Below are 17,615 nucleotides of genomic sequence, written 5' to 3'. Positions count from 1 at the left end.
ATATATATATATATATATTCACACATACAAGTAGTGCATGCATTACGATCTCCTGGATGTGTACCATCCTGCAGGTTTAACCTCTAATTTAAATCAAGCCAATTTCTTGTTTCTAATGAACTTAAAAAAGAATATAGCCAAACGCAGTTGTAAAAGAAAAACACAACAATACATTGCTATTGATTTAATGACACGTAACAGATGAGAAATATAGGCAGTACTTAAAAAGAGTTACAATAACTGTTCTAAGAAGACAATGTATCTGCACTGGAATCAAAACCATCTAAAAATACAAGTTAATCAAGTTAATAACAAATATAATGATATTAGTGTGCCAACAGCAGTTAATAACAATTTGAGAGGAGAAGCTGTAGGCAGCTAGATTAAGAAAAATATGTTCAATAAAATTTGTACAAAAAGTTACAAAATTAAAATAAATTATACAAAGACATTTATAGTTCACCTATCACTTATTATTCTTCATACATTCAAAATATAACTAGTGATGTTTTTCCCCAAACAGCCAAACATAAAGGCAGGACTAATTTCATCTATTTGGAGCGTTGTGTCCAGTAGAAGCAGACTAGTGACTAGTAGGTGAGTATTAACAAAAACAGCTTACTAAGAATGAGTGACACTCATAGTTACACCACTGGGTGTCACTACTGTATACTCTAACAGCAGCGCCACAGTGAATGCCCATAGATGCATATGAGAAACTGAAAGTAAATGTGCCTGGAGTATTTCCAATCAGTGTGCTCTTACATATGCCAATTCACACAATGCAATTTGCATTCTACATTTTTATAAGCATACACATTTTTCAAGTATTTAAACTCAGAATTTTAAAACCAGGTGTAATGTATGCAAAAAAAACACAAACCCTGGGGTATCATTGACAGTGAAAATCATGCACCTGAACAAATGCTCAGACAGTCACCTTGCAAAGCCATCCCCATCAAATTTCAGCGTCACTTGACTGGAACAAGGCCAGTCTGTGATAAGACATGCCATTAGGGAGGCAAATATTTACAGCAAATATTATCTTGTCCATCATCAAAACGGTTAATGTTTTACATGGCAGGTTAAAATATAGCACATACACAGAGCAAGGGGTCAGTCTGTAAATTAACTGATCAAAATCGGGAACATTCCCTTTTAGGCTTAACATGTAAATCAGGACAATAAAAATCAATAGAAAAATGTTTTGGCACAATAAAGGACATTGTCAGTGTAAACCAAAACTGGTCGCTTCACTATATCATCCACACTATTGTGCTAATACCACAGAACAAATATTACCAACAATTTTACAACCAATCAGGAGATATGGCACTTGTTCCCAGGTTTCAAAAAGGAGTAAACATCCAGCATAGAGCTTAAAATGCTCAGAGCTGAATTAGTGCCTTTTTTCAGTGGTTTGAAGAGGAAAGAAAGAAAGAGAAAAAGAAAGAAAGCATTAGTGTGGAGCTTCACAGCACTGACTCCATGCCATCCTTCTCATTGGCTGAGTCACGTGAGGAGGCGTCTTTTTCCTGGTTTTGGTGTGTGACGAGGGGAGAGGTTTCCTCTTCCGCTTGGACGTTTGCCACAGCCTCCACCTTCACCTCCATAAGTTCTTGCTCCTCCTGTGGCCCTTCAAGCTCTTTCTGCTTCTTCAGCTCCTTCTCGTTTATATGGTTTAAAATGCCTGCGCCCAGAGCGTCCCCCTCCACATTCACCACAGTGGTGGTACGGTCCCTAAAAAAAGAAAAACATACATAAGCATAAACATACAACAAACAAACACATGCTACACGGTCATTTATTACTTGTTACTAAGGCAAGAGCAAGTGTCTGAACCACGTCACTGATACCATGTAATGTGATATTTAAGATCTTGAGGCCTCGTACAGAAATAGACGTGTGTATATATAGATGTAATAAAGTGTGGCACGTACTGTAAAGAGACTGAATACCATTTCCATTATATAACATAATAACCCTCTGGATGTAATTTAGTAGAGGGTGTGTACTGACGTCCCATTCCTGCCGGAACACACCCCCAGAGTCGGACATTCTACAACATGACTGTGTATCTTAGAGGAAACAGCCCAAACAGCAACGGAACTAGCAGGTTTCCAATCATAGTCCTGGACTACTACAGCCCAGCTCTGATAATACGTCACTAGGCTCTGTAAACTTTAAAGTTTACAGATAAATTACAAGTGTTAACATGTTAGCGTTAACAGCATACTGTTTTTTTCGCACTATAAGGCGCACTGTATTATAAAGCGAACTATCCATGAACGTCTATTTTCGGGTCTATTTTCATACATAAGGTGCACTGGATTATAAGGCGCATTTTAGGAGACACTATAAGGGACTTCTAATTCAGCAGGTCTCGCCGCTGGGTGGTGGTGGGGTGTAGCTAAATAAGTTAAATAAATTTAAGCTACGTAAAAACAACTGTAAAAAAAGAAGACTTTCTTTTAAAGTCAAAAAGATTTCTCTTCTGAAAACTGTTTATTTTGGTGAGTAAAGTGCTTTTGTTTATTTACAGTAAGTTTAGCACTAGGCTGGAGCATTAGCATTAACGGCTAACCGCTCAGGCAGTGCTAGCCAGGGTTAGGAGCAGGCTACAGGTTTATAATAGTCCCCTCTGAAAAGGGAAATAGCGGTTAGCGGGAAATGCTAATGCTGTTCGCGGTGCTAGAGAACTAAACTGAAACTCCTGAACAACACTGCTATTTGGTGGAGTGGCTTTACTGCTCTTTACAACCTAACTGGTAAAACTGATACATAAGATGCACTGGATTAAAAGGCGCACTGATGATTTTTGCGAAAATTAAAGGATTTTAAGTCACACATAGCCTCAATCCTATTTTGTTTTTTTTCCCAGCTTTTACCCTTTACCTAGCTTATTTTGTGACAGTGGTCACTCAATGGGCGTTACTGCAGCACCACCCTCAAACTGGGATGTCACATGCAAACCCTTTCTCCCAGCAGTGGCCTGGTCCCAAATAAACAAGAAAGAAATGGATGGACAAGCTGTCTTACACAATCCAGTCCACAGCCAGCATTAGGGACAGATCATTGGTGGGCAGGCCGATGGCTTCCAGAATGATGGCAATGGTGATGATTCCTCCAGCTGGAATGCCTGCTGCTCCAACGCTGGATGCTGTGGCGGTCACCCTGCGAGAAGGAATAAACATTTCTTCAGGAACAGTCAGGGGAAATAGAGGAATACGGAAGAGATTGTAGGGCTTGAGCTAGTATGTTTAGATTACACTTAATGCCTCTGCCTTGTTTTGACACAGAGTCTACAAGAACTGCGGAAACTCAACACAGGAATGTTGTATACAATACCTTCTCTCTATTAAAGGGCATCTATTAAAGGAATACTTCAGGGTTTTTCAACCTAATTTGTTCATTGGTCTCTTCTATGTGGTTTAGTACATTACCATGGAGAATACAGTGATACAATAACATAATGTGTACACAGAATTCTGGTTGCTGTCCCATGACTTTTGGCATGTGCCATGGAAGCTAAAAGATGCTGCACTGAACTGCTCTAAATGTGAATGTGATTTATGCCCGTGTTCACATGGACAGTTCTAGTCAGTCAGACATGGCAGGTCAAGGCCTTTACCACTCACTACTAGGAAATTATTCAACCTCATTCACAAGATAATACCTCACAACTTATACAGAAGTGGGCATTCCAAATCTGTCACACAAGGTAATTCCTCATTATAAATATACATACAGCTATCCCATGACTTCTGAAATGTTAGTGTATCTGATAATGCCGGTGCTACATATATTGTAGGCCTAAATCCTGTTGCATTAGCATTATACAGAAATATAATGGTTTATTAATGCAGATATGTTAAAACAGCATTGCTGTAATGTTTCTGCTCTTAAATTGACCAATTGTACAACGTGTTGTACATCCAATTATCAGCAGGTACCAGTACAATCCCAAGGTCATTATATTTTTAGAAGCTAATTGGCAGTTATCTTAGCTATTAATTGTCAAATATTGGTCAACTATAAACAAATGCTATTTACTCTTTATAATGCTGCTCATCCAGTAAGGCACTTACAATATGGTGAAGATTTGGCCTGCGTTGAGTTCAACGTTGTTGAGCTGGGCGATGAACACGGCAGCTACACACTGAAAGATGGCAGCTCCATCCATATTGACTGTGGCTCCGATAGGTAGGATGAATCGGCTGATCCTCTTGTCCACACCATTGTTCTCCTCCACACACTTCATCATGGAGGGTAGCGTCGCTGAGCTGAGAAAGTGGAGAGCAATCCACAATGAGAAAAGAGAAAAAGCACATGCACATTCATCTCTTTTAATTAAAGTCATGTATACTTTCTAATTATACAGATATAAGCTATGTACAGTTAAACCAAGACTCACACAAAATCCTGTAGGAATGTTAGCAGGGTTTAGGGGGAGGAGATCCGCCTCCTCTACCAACAGTTCAAGGTATTAGACAAGTCAGCAAATCTAAAGGTTTAGCATTGCCAATATTTCCAAAAAAATAAAGAACAAAGTCTAAACAGCATTGTTTTGAAAACCCACTCAACCTGAAACCAGACAAGAAGATTGGGTAAGCAATCTGTCAAATCTGTCAATGTATTTATTTGTATGTCTGTTCACACATATAACAGTGAACAGTATTTTAGCTAGTCATGCTTCAACAGCTGTGACTCCATACAGACAGTGTGGACTAAAGTAGGTGAAGAAATAAGTATATAATTCCCAAACTAATTATAATAAATGATTATTTAATTTTTTGCTGTCTTTACTTTTTTATGACTTTTTATTGCTATTCTGTTATCATCATGTCAGGGGAATTTAATAGTCTTAAAATTACAAAAATATCATGTATCGCAATAATTTCTGGGACAATATATCGTTTATAAATGTTTTTTATCGTGACAGGCCTATACATTAGCGATTTATCATACAAGACACGGACATCATTTTTGCAGATTTCATTATCGACCATTATGTTTGCTTGTAGGTCCTGTGGGTTTAGTGCTCTGTTCACCATAGTTTTTTATATGTAGTTTCAAAGTTTTAAAGAAATTTTCATCATAACAAGAAAAAAAAAAACTTTAGTAGTATGTCTCGGGAGCTAGCTGCTAGCTAGCTATATTTCATGTTCCACCTTAAATGGTGCATTAGCAGTTACTGAATCTGCTGCATTTAAGGTGAAAAAGAAAAATTCGAACAAGATGCTAGAAAATAGCTAACTTCTTAAGCAGTGTTCTTATTTCTTTAGTTAATTTGATGATGTTCCAGGTTTCTGTAAGGGGTCCTTGACTCACTCAGGTTTGAGGGAAAGGGTGACACACAAAAACAAGGAATAGCAGTAGAAATGAGAAATGGGAGTGGACCAACGGTTTATTGTGCAATAAATGGAGATAACTGCAACAGTTTTTGCTGACCTTGATATTAGCCACTGTGTTTTCTTGTGCACCAATATTTTATCTAGTCACACAATGATCAGTGCATCAATATGTTGATCAGGTGAATAAAACATCCATTGGTGTCAAAAGAGGTGCTATATTATAAGTATATTAGTGTTACTTCATTATAGTCATTTAATTAATACATTTAATTGTAATAATGAATTGTCCTTTAAATGTGTATAACTGCATTATTATTATTAATAGTTACTGTAACAGGTCTGATGTTGTGTGTACAGTTTGAATTACCTGGAGCAGGTAGCGAAAGCTGTGGTAAAAGGAGTGATGAGTCCAGACAGGAAACTGAAAGGGTTTTTGCGGGTGAACCCAAAGTAGATAAGTGGTAAGATGATGCCACCGTGGATGACATGACCCAGGATAGAGGCAAAGATGTATTTTCCTAAACTGGTGACCAGCAGAACCACATCCTCCATCTCCACAATCTTACTCCCCACCAGAAACATGATGCCGACAGGCACATACCTATGGGATAAAGGAAGACAAGGCAGCCGTTATCACAGTTGGCTGTGATAGAAAAGCATTTCTATTGCCAAATATATTACTATATATAATTAATGTCACGGTATATAGTTTCACATAGCTTAAAATTCTAACTCAATAGTTATCTGCCAGATTCAACGTCTGTCAAAAAACTGAAACAATATATAAAACCAAACCTGATAACATATAATGTTGACAAAAGTCACTGCTAAAGTTTGCCTATTTTTGGAAAGAAATGTCCTAAAACTCTGTGAAAACAATGCGTGCAGAGTTTTATTGAGCTGCTGAGGTCACGTATAATGAGACTGTTTTTCTGATATAGATTTATAGGCAATGGCGACAGTGTGGCCTTGACCACATGGGTTTGTGTAATGCTTTTTGAAGGTGAACCCAAACAGTAAACTTTCCCACTGCATTCAGAGCAGGACCCTTTGCACTTTGAACACCTTATGAAGACCTATTGATTGGGAAAGTAAATGTCTGTGACAGTAAATTTAAACACTTTCTAATATTTCATTATACTGTAAATTTTGTATAGACAGGAAAACATGGCACAGTGATGAAGCACCACCTTTCCAGAGAACACAGTTCCACTGCTTCACAACTCAATGCTGGGGACATTACATCCCGCTACCCCACACCTGGCATTAAGCATGATGCCAGTAGGTTAATACTTATCTGGACTTAAGAGTACTTTTCTAGTGGCAAACATTTCCTACTGGTACAAGCTGTCTGTGTCTAACTGTGTAATCAATGGGTGCACCTGTAGCTGGATTCATTCATTAGAAGGTGTGTCCACCATCATTTGAACATTTGGAGTTATTGTATAACAATTATACAAAGACTGTTGTGTATGGTTGGGTTATAAACAGATTTGGAATAAAACTCCTGTTACGAAGCAGGCGTTAATGGGAGGGTTTTACTCACCACATGATCCAGGACACCAGCACCATGGTGGCTTCATTGAAAGCATTGAAGAACCGTATTAGCTCTTCACCTTCAGGTCCCAACTTCCGCAAAGCCACTCCAAACACCATAGCGAACAGAACCAGGCCAAGAATGTTCATCCCATCTGTCTCTGTTCCCACAGGGAGCTACAATCAACCATGATATCTATTGTTAACACTGTGCTAATTTTAGACTTTTATTTAGAACTGAGTGTTAGCAAGAAACAATATGATATTATATTAAACAATTATATATTGATATTAAAAGAAACAGTATTAATTTTACTAGTTAGCATTATATTGCCTTGCCTACAGTACTGCAGCATATCACTATATATATATTCAGCTATGAAAAAAATAAAGAGATCATTTAAAATAGTATATATTCAAGAGGAAATTGGATGATCACAAGCCACCAAACCAAACTGAACTGCTTGAATTTTTGCACCAGGAGTGGCATAAAATTATCTAAAAGCAGTATGTAAGACTGGTGGAGGAGAACACGCCAAGATGCATGAAAACTGTGATTAAAAACCAGGGTTATTCCACCAAATATTGATTTCTGAACTCTTAAAACTTTATGAATATGAACTTGTTTTCTTTCCATTATTTGAGGTCTGAAAGCTCTGCATCTTTTTTGTCATTTCAGCCATTTCTCATTTTCTGCAAATAAATGCTCTAAATGACAATATTTTTATTTGGAATTTGGGAGTTTGCAGTTTATAGAAAAAACAACAATGCTCATTTTGTAACAGCCCATGTTAGCAAGTGTTGGCAAATGTACCATATCAATCTATCCAAAGCTTCTTACCAAAAATGTTTTTTGTGAACTGTTTTAAACTCGATGACCTCAGCAGTAAAGAGTAGGAAAGCAAAATCTGTAAATAATTAATTAAATTAAACAAGCAAGCTCCAGGCACCTAGATTTGGCTTGAATAACTCGGGGATCAAGCAGCATTTCCGTTTGCTATCAAAATTCTTTCACAAGACTCACTGGTAGACAGCTCTGCTCTCTGCCAGTAACTCTGATGTGATTTGTGTATGGGTAAGTAGCCGCCAAAAGCCCAAAGCCGATGAGCCTCGGCTGTCTGGCAGTGTCTCTCACAGGCATGGGGGCAGAAGGGTCACTGGAGGCGACAAAGCTGACACTTCAATTTGCATGTGATTTTAACTTGTATTAACTTGTGTTGCATTTTCCCCCAGTTTTTTATTAGGTTTTAATGTAATACAAAAGACAATGCAATGCAATTAGACAAAAATGTAAAAAAAACAACAACCAATTAATAAAATAATATGATAGCGTAAGAGACAAAAACAAGGCGTGGGTAGAAAAACCTATTAAATATAATATATAATGTATATAGATACAGTGAAGTAATCATGTACATTTACATGATACAACAGATACTCTGGCATAATAAAAGTGTATAAAAAACGATTTCCACATCTTCCTATAGCTGTTCAGTAAGCCTCTAATGGTATACCTAATTTTCTCCATTATGACACATCTGACTTCTGCCTCACTCTGGCCAAGTGGTGATGGATCTCTCATATAAGGTTTAAGATCTTAAGAAATATCCTAAAAAGTAGCCCAAACATAGGAAATTCCACATAAGCCCAGACACATTCTTTTTCACTGGAAAGATCTCAATGTTCCAAGGGAGTGTGACTTTTCACTGCTGGGATTTACTTTTTTCTAATTATATAGACACTGAAACGCTGTGGAAAAGACTTGCCATCTCCAGCTGCTCGAGTGCTCAGTAGCTGAGGAGTGGCGAGAACGGCTGTGTCAACTCTGCCCCATGCAAACAAACAGCATGTGCTTTTAGAGCCGCCAAACAGCACCAGCAAAAGCAGTGCCTGGGACAAAACACAGCAGTGCTCAGGGTATTCAGAACTGGTCTGTGTCAAACACTTCACTGAGGTGAAGCCTCTCACAATAATATAAACAGCAAACCTGATGTTTTATTTCATTAAAGTAAATTATTTTTCTTCGTTTTCTTCTACACACAGAATCTGGCATTTAGCTGAATGTTAATGGATATCTCCAAACTTCTGCATCTTTACACCATTATAAACGAGTTGTTTTGCCTATATGTACTACTCTTAAACTGAAAGCTTCTACAGGTGGCCACAAAAAATAGGCTAGGCTCCTAAAAGTAGCATTTTCACACCTATCAAAAGCAGGTGTTAGCATGTAAAAGTTACAGTAGAATTTGCTATAATAAAAGCTATAATATACCTTTTGGTAGATGAGAGTTCCATTAGTGTCGTTTCCCACTGGAATCATCTTGTAATCAGTTGCATACTATGATAAAAGAAGAGAGCAAGAAAATGTGACAATGAGTATTTTAAAACAGATTAATAAAATACTATTTCACCCACTCTATCATCAAAAGTATTTGATTATTCGCCTATTCAATAAATGAAGCATAGCCAGAAATTAATTTCATTTAATTAGAAAACAAAGTGAGTGTACAATCTGTATGTGTGACATGAGAAACTGTTTCTGTTTTTTCGTCTCATTTTGCCACTGCAAAGTCATCACACATCAGTTTCTCCATAATAAGCAGTCATACTTTAAATTTGGACATTTCTCTGAATTGAGCGAGTGAGTCTCTCTGGGAGTCCACAAAAGCAGCATTTAAAGCATGTCTAAAAAGGACCTGGCAACTGGTACATGCAATGACAATGAGAGGGACCCCCTCTATGACTGTGCTATTCAGAGGGCCCCTCTCCTTCAGAAACGTTAACTATGCAGGCTGTAGCCTCCAGTCCAGCTTCTTTACACCCAATGTGCAATAAACTCTGAAACATCTTTGTGAGTAGTTAAAGAGTAATTACTCTTTAAATGTGTCTTTTGATGGATAATAAGTGACCAGGTTTCATTAACCATGAACTGAAAACACCATATATTTTGCAGTAGTGTATGGCATTAATTTATAACTGAAAAGAGCAAGTCTAATTAGACAAATACAAAAGAAGTTAGTAAATTCTGCCTCGTCATCTCCTTCACATATTATGCTGCCATTATGAAAAAACTAGCTAAATTAAACAGTTGTTTTGACTTCCTTCAAAATAAATGTAAAAGTGACAAGCTTGCAAATGTAATATATATGTATAAATTGTGCTGTTTTTTTTATTTATTCAGCACATTACAAATAAAAAAACAGAATAAAACTTTCTTAGTCATTATTTCAGAACTAAATCAACTAAATAAAAATTTGCTCATATATTTAAAGTTTTTCTTTTCATAATATCGCCCAATACTAATTTATATACACAAATATTTGTTTAACCTGTCTTAATGCCTTCTTATTTATAGTAAACCTGTGCTTAAAATGTACCACCTAGAAGTGTCACAACACACCTCTTAAAGTGCTTTAGTTGCGGCTGCATTTTTATATAGCTTACATATTTTGTTGTATGTTCATAATCATTTTCCCTGTCCCTATTTTTTCCATGTCCACTAAAGGAAAACAAGGACAAAATAAGTTACTGTCCACCTCTCTATAACCCTAATGCCATCTTTCAAAAAGTTTACAACCTGATTATTCATTGACCTGCACAGACCAGTCAGCGAGGCTGGTGAGTGTGAGCTGCGCACACTTTGGGCTTTGCCCACTCACTCACGTTCTCTCCCACCCCTTAACACAACCCTCTGACCCTTCCTCTGCTTTCCCTGAGCCTGCACAAGGCTGAGCAGTCGCCCGTGTGCTGCAGCCCTGTGAAGCGAGCCAGGTTGCCAGGCATCAGGGAATGGAATAAGCCTACTATGGCAACGCCTGGCGTGCTTTTAATGGTGAGGGAGCGAGAGAGGTATTTATTGGACTGGGAGGGAAACGCTCACTCCAGTTTGGGTCTCTCTTCATTAGAGATTGCCGGACAGTTAACATGGAAGCATGGGGTTTAAAAGTGGCCATAAATGCTGTGGCTGAGAGGGTGCTGTCGGTGTGTGGATTTTGTACGTTTTTTAAGAGTCTGGATGAACTAGCTTAAAGGCAGGAGGGGAGAGAAGTACTTACTGAGCGGAAAGCAGCAGCTACCAAATTAGCCGGGAACAGGTTTCTGTGAAGAAAAACAAGAATGTAAAACATGAGGAAGGATGTGTCACATATGTTATTCAGGAAGAATTCAACACAGATGTGTCCAAAGGCCAAAGTAGGGCTGTAAGATAAATCGTACTTTTATTATCACAGTATGGGTTTTATGATAAACACATTGAATAAAATGCGATAATATTGTGAATAACGGTAAACCAAAATTGCACTACCCATGTGCAGCAACAGAGGGAGCTCTTTACACTGCGGCTTTGATAACATGATATAACTAGGATGGAGGCAGAGTGAGGCAGAGGTCCACAGTGAATACATACAACGAATTAAATCTTAATCAAGAAGAAATCAGTGCAGCCAGGCCATGAGCTGAAATACCTTTGAGGATCTTAAATTAATGTAATGCATTTAGTAAGAGTGTCTGCCGTTTGGTATAAATGATTGCAGAATAATTGCAGTGGCCAAATATTCTGTGCATTCTTATTCTTTAGTATGTAAGAATAAAAAGTTTAAGTGTAAGAATAGAAAATGAATGAGCATGTGTCCCAATACTTATGTCCCTATAATCTTTAGTAATATTCAGTTATGCTGACTGCTGGACGTTTTCATGTTTTTATTTCATCAAACCCAAACAGATAAAAAAATGAAGTCACCCCACTTTAGCTGAAGTAACTGTCTCTTCTGTTCAGATTAGATCTATGGAGCACTGCTGAAAGGGTTTAATTGCATTCAGTGAGAAGTGCATTAGAATGGTCAGGATGTCAGATGATGCAGGGAGGCTTTATACTCCTAGAATGTTTATGAACTTACTTCCCAGAGGGTTATATTCTACTAGCAACACTTCTCTTCTGGGACTAGACAAGCTGTGTGTGTCTGTATGAGTGCATTTGTACATGTGAGTCAGCATCTTAAAGAAGCTAAATACATTTATTACTGGGGGTGTCCTCAAATATTTGGACATATAACTCAAGTTTCCAATACAGGGATAAGGACTAGGACTAGAACTAGTTTAATCCATGTAAGGAGAAAATGAACCACAGCGTAAAAGATCTGACAGAGTCTCTAAATCTCATTAAATTTTCTGCCAAAAACAAAACAAAGTCTACACTTTCTAGTGTCTAAAAGCTTTGTACCTTTAGCTGCAACCTTATACCATCTAGCATGAAATTCCCATCATCATATGACGTGGGTTAAGTAGCAGATTAACTTGGTCACACTGCAAACAGAGTCCAGACTGGATCTCTTTCTGCACTAAGCTCTTTCATTTGCAGTTATTCTTCAGGCTCAAATTATGTAAGTGAGCATGAGCAGGCTTATTCCCACAACCGTCGTCTGATGTAAAACTTTCAGGAGTTTCAGTAGAACTGATTTCTTTACCAAATCAAGCAGTATGTCAGTCAAGTTGGGCATGTGTGAGCTGCTGGCAATCCGCAAGTTTCGATCTTTCTCACACTGAAAAAAAAAACCTTTCCTTTAGCCCTCAGAAGCCCACAAGTTTGTTTAGCCAGCTGTTTACATTCCCTCAATCCCATACAAACATTGCTCAACAAGTGTGTGGAACCAAAGTCATACAGGGAGATAAACCCATGAGCGGAAAATACAACCATTCACTCTGAGTCATACTAACTTTTTCATCTAATTTAGACCTTGTTCCTATCAATACGCTGTGGTCATCTTATCAAGAGCAACGGAACTAATTCAGCGGTCACATATAATTATTTAACTAATCCTATTACAATTAAACTGTCTCTGTTTTTTCTTCTTGGCCTGTAAGAACCAAATTACACTTTTTGTGTCAGAGCAGCATTCAGTGCATTCATGTGTGTAACCTATATATGGCTGACAGTGCCAGAAAACACACACACTGCCCTGCTTTGGCTTTCTAATATAATAGAATAACGTCACGTCAGTGTACATATAGAGAGTACAACCTGGGGCAACATTCACTTGGTTTCAGATAAACATTTATATTGAATAATAAATGAGGTTTTTATTATTGTATATTTGTTATATTGTATGCTTTACCACACATTTAGTTTAGTTGTCCTTTTATAAATTAGATTATTTACCTTTGCACATTAGGAATTATCCTAGAGCTGCTTTACAGGTGGCCAGATTATTGATAGGCTAATCTTTCCCTGGGTGAAGGATTTAATCTGCTAGTTCATGAAATGCAATAGAAATGCTGGCGACAGAAAAATGCTTGCAGTGGGACTGGGCTCCTCAATAAAAATATTTTACAATGTTCCTACCAATCTGAATTATATTGTGTTAACCTTAATTAATAAATAGAATGTAGTAGATCATTACTGTCGAGTGAAAACATGCATCTCCAAAACAGCAACTTTACAAGACAGAGATAAAACCTTAAATCTTAACTTTCAATGGAAGTCAATTAAAAAAAGTTTTTTTAAAGGTAATTTGGGGAAATTTCTATTGGTCCGGACATTTATGTGTTTAGATTATTTAGTAAACTAAAAGTTAACAAAAAATAAGATTCTTGTTTTTCATCGGACATCAACTATATTCTTTGGCCATATCATCCATCTCCACCCCAGTCTAATTTATTTATATATTTATTACTGTCATAAAAAACCTTGTATGTCCAAATGGAACTTTAACTTTAGGAATGAAAAAGCCTTCCTAGCTTTCAGTAGTAGTTAGGGGTAGACAATATGGAAAAAAATAACTTCAATTTAAAATTCAAAATATGCTAAATAGGTACTCCTTCAGCAAATTAGAAAAGTGAATAGTGTATCATAATCACAATATTTATCAGGATTTGTTAAACTATGGTTATATTGCCCAGCTCTGGTGGAAGCCACTGTTAGAAGATATAGTTCCAAGTCATTTTGGAGCATTTCTATTGGTGCATTCATACATGTCTTAATGTTAAGTAAAACTCTTAGATTAATATTATGTAAGAATAAGTGTAAAAATGAAATATCTGATATTATACATATATATAAGTTTTTTTCTAGTGATGGACAGTGACTCATGCGCGTGATGCACACACACTTGTACGGATTGCATCAGTGCTGATGAGAGCCCCTCACCTGGCCAGGTCCAGGAAGGAGTCCGCCGTCTCCTTGTTGTTGCTGATGCTCTCCAGCGCGAGGCTGTTGGTGTTGAGCGCTCCTGCTCCCACGCCCGGCTTTATGATGAAGGCGAGCGCCACGCCGATCCCGGAGGCGATGAGGGTGGTCACCAGAAAGTAGCCCACCGCGATGCCGCCCAGCTTTCCCAGCGAGCGCGTGTCCAGGCTGGCCGCCCCGGACACCAGGCTGCAGACCACGAGCGGCAGGATGATCATCTTCAGCATCCTCAGCAGCATCTCGCCCGGGAAGGCGAAGTAAGTCATCTGGGCGCGCGTGAGCTCCGCGCGCCGGACCACCAGCCCGAGCGCGACCCCCACGAGCACGCCGGACACGGTGAGGATCACCATGAGGTTCCTCCGGAGGAACAGCAGCAGCTTCTCCTTACCGCTCTTCCCGGCGGGGGGCGCGGGGGGCGCGGACACGGCGTGCCCGTTCAGCTCGCTCTTTTTCTCCTCCATGGCTGAAACTGCGCTCAGATGATCACAAAGAAACAGAAAAATATATTTTATATAATTTAAAAAAGGCAGAAGAATGATAGGAGGGTCGTGTGTGAGAGCTAGGCTAACATGTGCTATCGTATCTGAAGCTCCTTCCCTCGCTTCTTCTCTCCACGCGACGCGGCTCTTTTTGCGCTCGTGAAACCGTTAAGCGCCGGCAGCGGCGTGCGCCCCAGCCAATAGCGTAAGAGGCCGGGCAAGAGGAGGGCGCGCACGCGCACTGTCTCAGCCTCCTACAATCCCAGACCGAATGATGCAACAAGCTGGACGGTTGCCTGATGATAAATGCAAGAAGCATTTTATCACAAAAAGCCTTAGAACAGTTAATACCCCCAAAAATACGACATTCCAAAAAGCTATGATTGAAACGTAAGGAAAAAAATTGAATCCTTGTGCGTATAGATTTTTTTCTTTGTTCATTATACACTGCCTGGCCTAAAAAAAGTCGCCACAAAAACACGCTTTAATATTTTGTTAGACCGCCTTTAGCTTTGATTGAGTCGCGCATTCATTGTGGCATTGTTTCGTTAAGATTCTACAATGTCACAAGATTTATTTAAATCGAGTGTTGCGTTATTTTATGCCAGACTTCTCCAGCACATCCCAAAGATTATTAATGAGGTCAAGGTCTGGACTCTGTAGTGGCCAATCCATGTGTGATGTGTGAAAATGATGATCTCATGCTCCCTGAACCACTCTTTTACAATTTCAGCTCCATGAATCCTGGCATTGTAATCTTGGAATATGCCCGTGTCATCAGGGAAGAAAAAATTCATTGATGGAATAACCTGGTCTATCTTCAGTACATTCAAGTAGTCATCTGACCTCATTCTTTGAGCACATACTGTTGCTGAACCCAGACCTGACCAACTGCAGCAACCCCACATCATTTGCTTAGTTAAATCCAGGTGGCGATTTATTTTTTTCTAAGTGGTAGGGTCAAGAGGTGAAATGGGATTGGGCCACAGACCTGTGTGACATTCGGAATAAGATTTCGGCCACATGCTCATTTTTACAGTCAACGTGCAGCACTGCATACCGGACTAGGCTTAGTACAACATGGTCTGATATGGTTACACTGATTGCAACATTTGTGTGCAGGATGTTTTCTTTGCATGTTCATTGCATGGCCTGTTTGTATGCCTTGTTCATATACACTAATCTAATCTAACACATGTAGGCTGCAAAAGATACTCTAAATTGAATTTGTTAACCTCGTTCATTGCAATTGTTTGCATTAAAAAAGCTAATTGTGGAACAAAAATTGTATGTTAGGATTAGGCACTTGACAATGCCTTTAGCTCAGCTTAACATTGGACTAAGTCTCAGTTTCAGCAGTGAGGAGAAGACTTCATAAAGTCATTGCTAAGATGAGAAAATAAAAAAGCAGCTTCTCTGAGCCATTCAGCACTGCTACTGGGCAATAAAAAAGGGGTGTTCTAAATTTTTTTGACATATATTGCACACTGAGCATATCATCCCACCCTATTATATTTAAATATCTGTTATTGTCATGCAAATAAACTTTTATATCAAAAATTGCAATTTTACACATCAATAAAAAAGCGCCACGGCTAAGCGCTGCCATTATGATCAGGCGTCTGTTGCTGATGTATCAAAACTAAGTTGCTGTGCTTTCCTCAGAGCACACTGGCTACTCTGTAATGCTACATCAGCAGCAGTTCAAAAAGAGGCGGTGGCTGACATCACAGGTATCGGAGGAGGCAAGTGCTATTCTTTACCCTCCTGGTGTGTTGGGGCATCACTAGTGATAGGGGGGTTCCTAATGATTGGGTTTGATGATTGGGCATGTAAATTATGGAGAAAATGGGATTAAAAAAATGAAAATATGATAATAAATTTTAAAAAATCACTCTTAACTTTTGTTGTAAGTTACATATATTTATATATTACTTACGTACTTATGTTATATATTTACTTACATGTAAGTTTTATTAACTTTATTTTAGATAAGTACACTTGAAGTAAGTAAGTAAGGCAAGTAAGTTCACTCAGAGATCATCTTTGCATGCCACCAGGCAGTTATCTAAGATTATACAAGCCCCTCAATTATTTGAATGAGGGGAGACCAGAATACTTTAAAATAAAAGTCAAAGTAGCACTTCAAACATATTTTAAATCTCTGAAATAAACTCATGAACATTCTATAGTCTTTTGCTGATTAGCATGTTTGCCCTCCTCTACTCACAGTATAAGCAGTACGCTGATTGGCCATGATGAGTGTTATGAGAACTCATTCTTAAACCTGAACTCACATTCATAATTCACATTCATAAGTGGCTGGAATCCTCACTAATAGCATGTCTAGTATAGTCTACTCAATTACTATTAAATCAATTAATTATTTTAAATTAAATGTTCTGTGGGTGTTTATTCATGTAAATCAGAGGTCACCAACTGGCGGACCGCGGTCCGTGTCCGGACCCAGACGTTGTCCGATCCGGACCCAAACCGAAACTAGAGAGAAGGATTTAATTCTGACCGTATTCATTTAAAGCGGCGGAACGTTTATTGTCTTTATGGTTTACGTGCAGCGCAGTAAGCACACAGACCAATCGCATGTGCTGTAAAATCACCAAACGCCCTCATCTGCTGTGCAGATGCGAGCGCGAGGAGCCGCGCGGAGCCACGCGGGCATTGAGACAGGCGGTGAGAAGTCGGAGAATAAAGCGAGAAAAGCTAATACAGATGGTGCGCACCAGAAAAATAAATAAAAATACTACCTTAATAAAAACATATTAACAGTAATGTAACCTAGCGGTGTTACTTGGAGGAATTAAAAAGAAACAACCGAGACAACAGTGCAAAATATTCCACTTTACTCCACCTGATCAGAACTCAGCAAGAAAAAAAACCCTCCCTCCCTCGCTCGCAGACGCGCTCTCTTTAATCCCAAAACAACCCTACCTCAAAACTAAGGCAACCCCCACGGGACAAAAAGCATTGGCAACTTCCCACATTAGTTTTACACACTACATAATAAAGTCTGATACAGTAATAATATTAAATAAAATAAAACTGCTG

General features: G+C 38.6%; 1 protein-coding gene across 1 annotated transcript; it reads right to left on the bottom strand.

Annotated features, from left to right (window-relative positions):
- Nucleotides 1-169: 169 nt before the first annotated feature.
- On the bottom strand, nucleotides 170-14,718 carry slc1a4 (solute carrier family 1 member 4). The gene is made up of 8 exons (XM_049481610.1): nucleotides 14,032-14,718; nucleotides 10,946-10,988; nucleotides 9,163-9,228; nucleotides 6,901-7,067; nucleotides 5,722-5,955; nucleotides 4,089-4,283; nucleotides 3,040-3,174; nucleotides 170-1,740 (listed from the first exon to the last, which is right to left on the bottom strand). The coding sequence occupies exons 1-8, from the start codon at nucleotides 14,529-14,531 to the stop codon at nucleotides 1,473-1,475; spliced, it is 1,608 nt and encodes a 535-aa protein (XP_049337567.1). The 5' UTR covers nucleotides 14,532-14,718; the 3' UTR covers nucleotides 170-1,472.
- Between the last annotated feature and the right edge of the window lie 2,897 nt (nucleotides 14,719-17,615).

Source organism: Astyanax mexicanus, chromosome 7, assembly GCF_023375975.1.
Source record: "Astyanax mexicanus isolate ESR-SI-001 chromosome 7, AstMex3_surface, whole genome shotgun sequence".
In the NCBI taxonomy this organism is placed as follows: domain Eukaryota; kingdom Metazoa; phylum Chordata; class Actinopteri; order Characiformes; family Acestrorhamphidae; genus Astyanax; species Astyanax mexicanus.
Note: the sequence above shows the minus strand (reverse complement) of the source record. Positions and strands in the feature narration are given on the sequence as shown.

Coding starts and splice junctions, on each gene's coding strand:
- slc1a4 (XM_049481610.1), bottom strand. CDS start 14,531: ATGGAGGAGAAAAAGAGCGAGCTGAACGGGCACGCCGTGTCCGCGCCC. Junction 7,068..9,162: donor GAACTCTCATCTACCAAAAG/GTATATTATAGC, acceptor GGTTGATTGTAG/CTCCCTGTGGGAACAGAGAC. Junction 3,175..4,088: donor GGCCAAATCTTCACCATATT/GTAAGTGCCTTA, acceptor TCCTTCTCGCAG/GGTGACCGCCACAGCATCCA.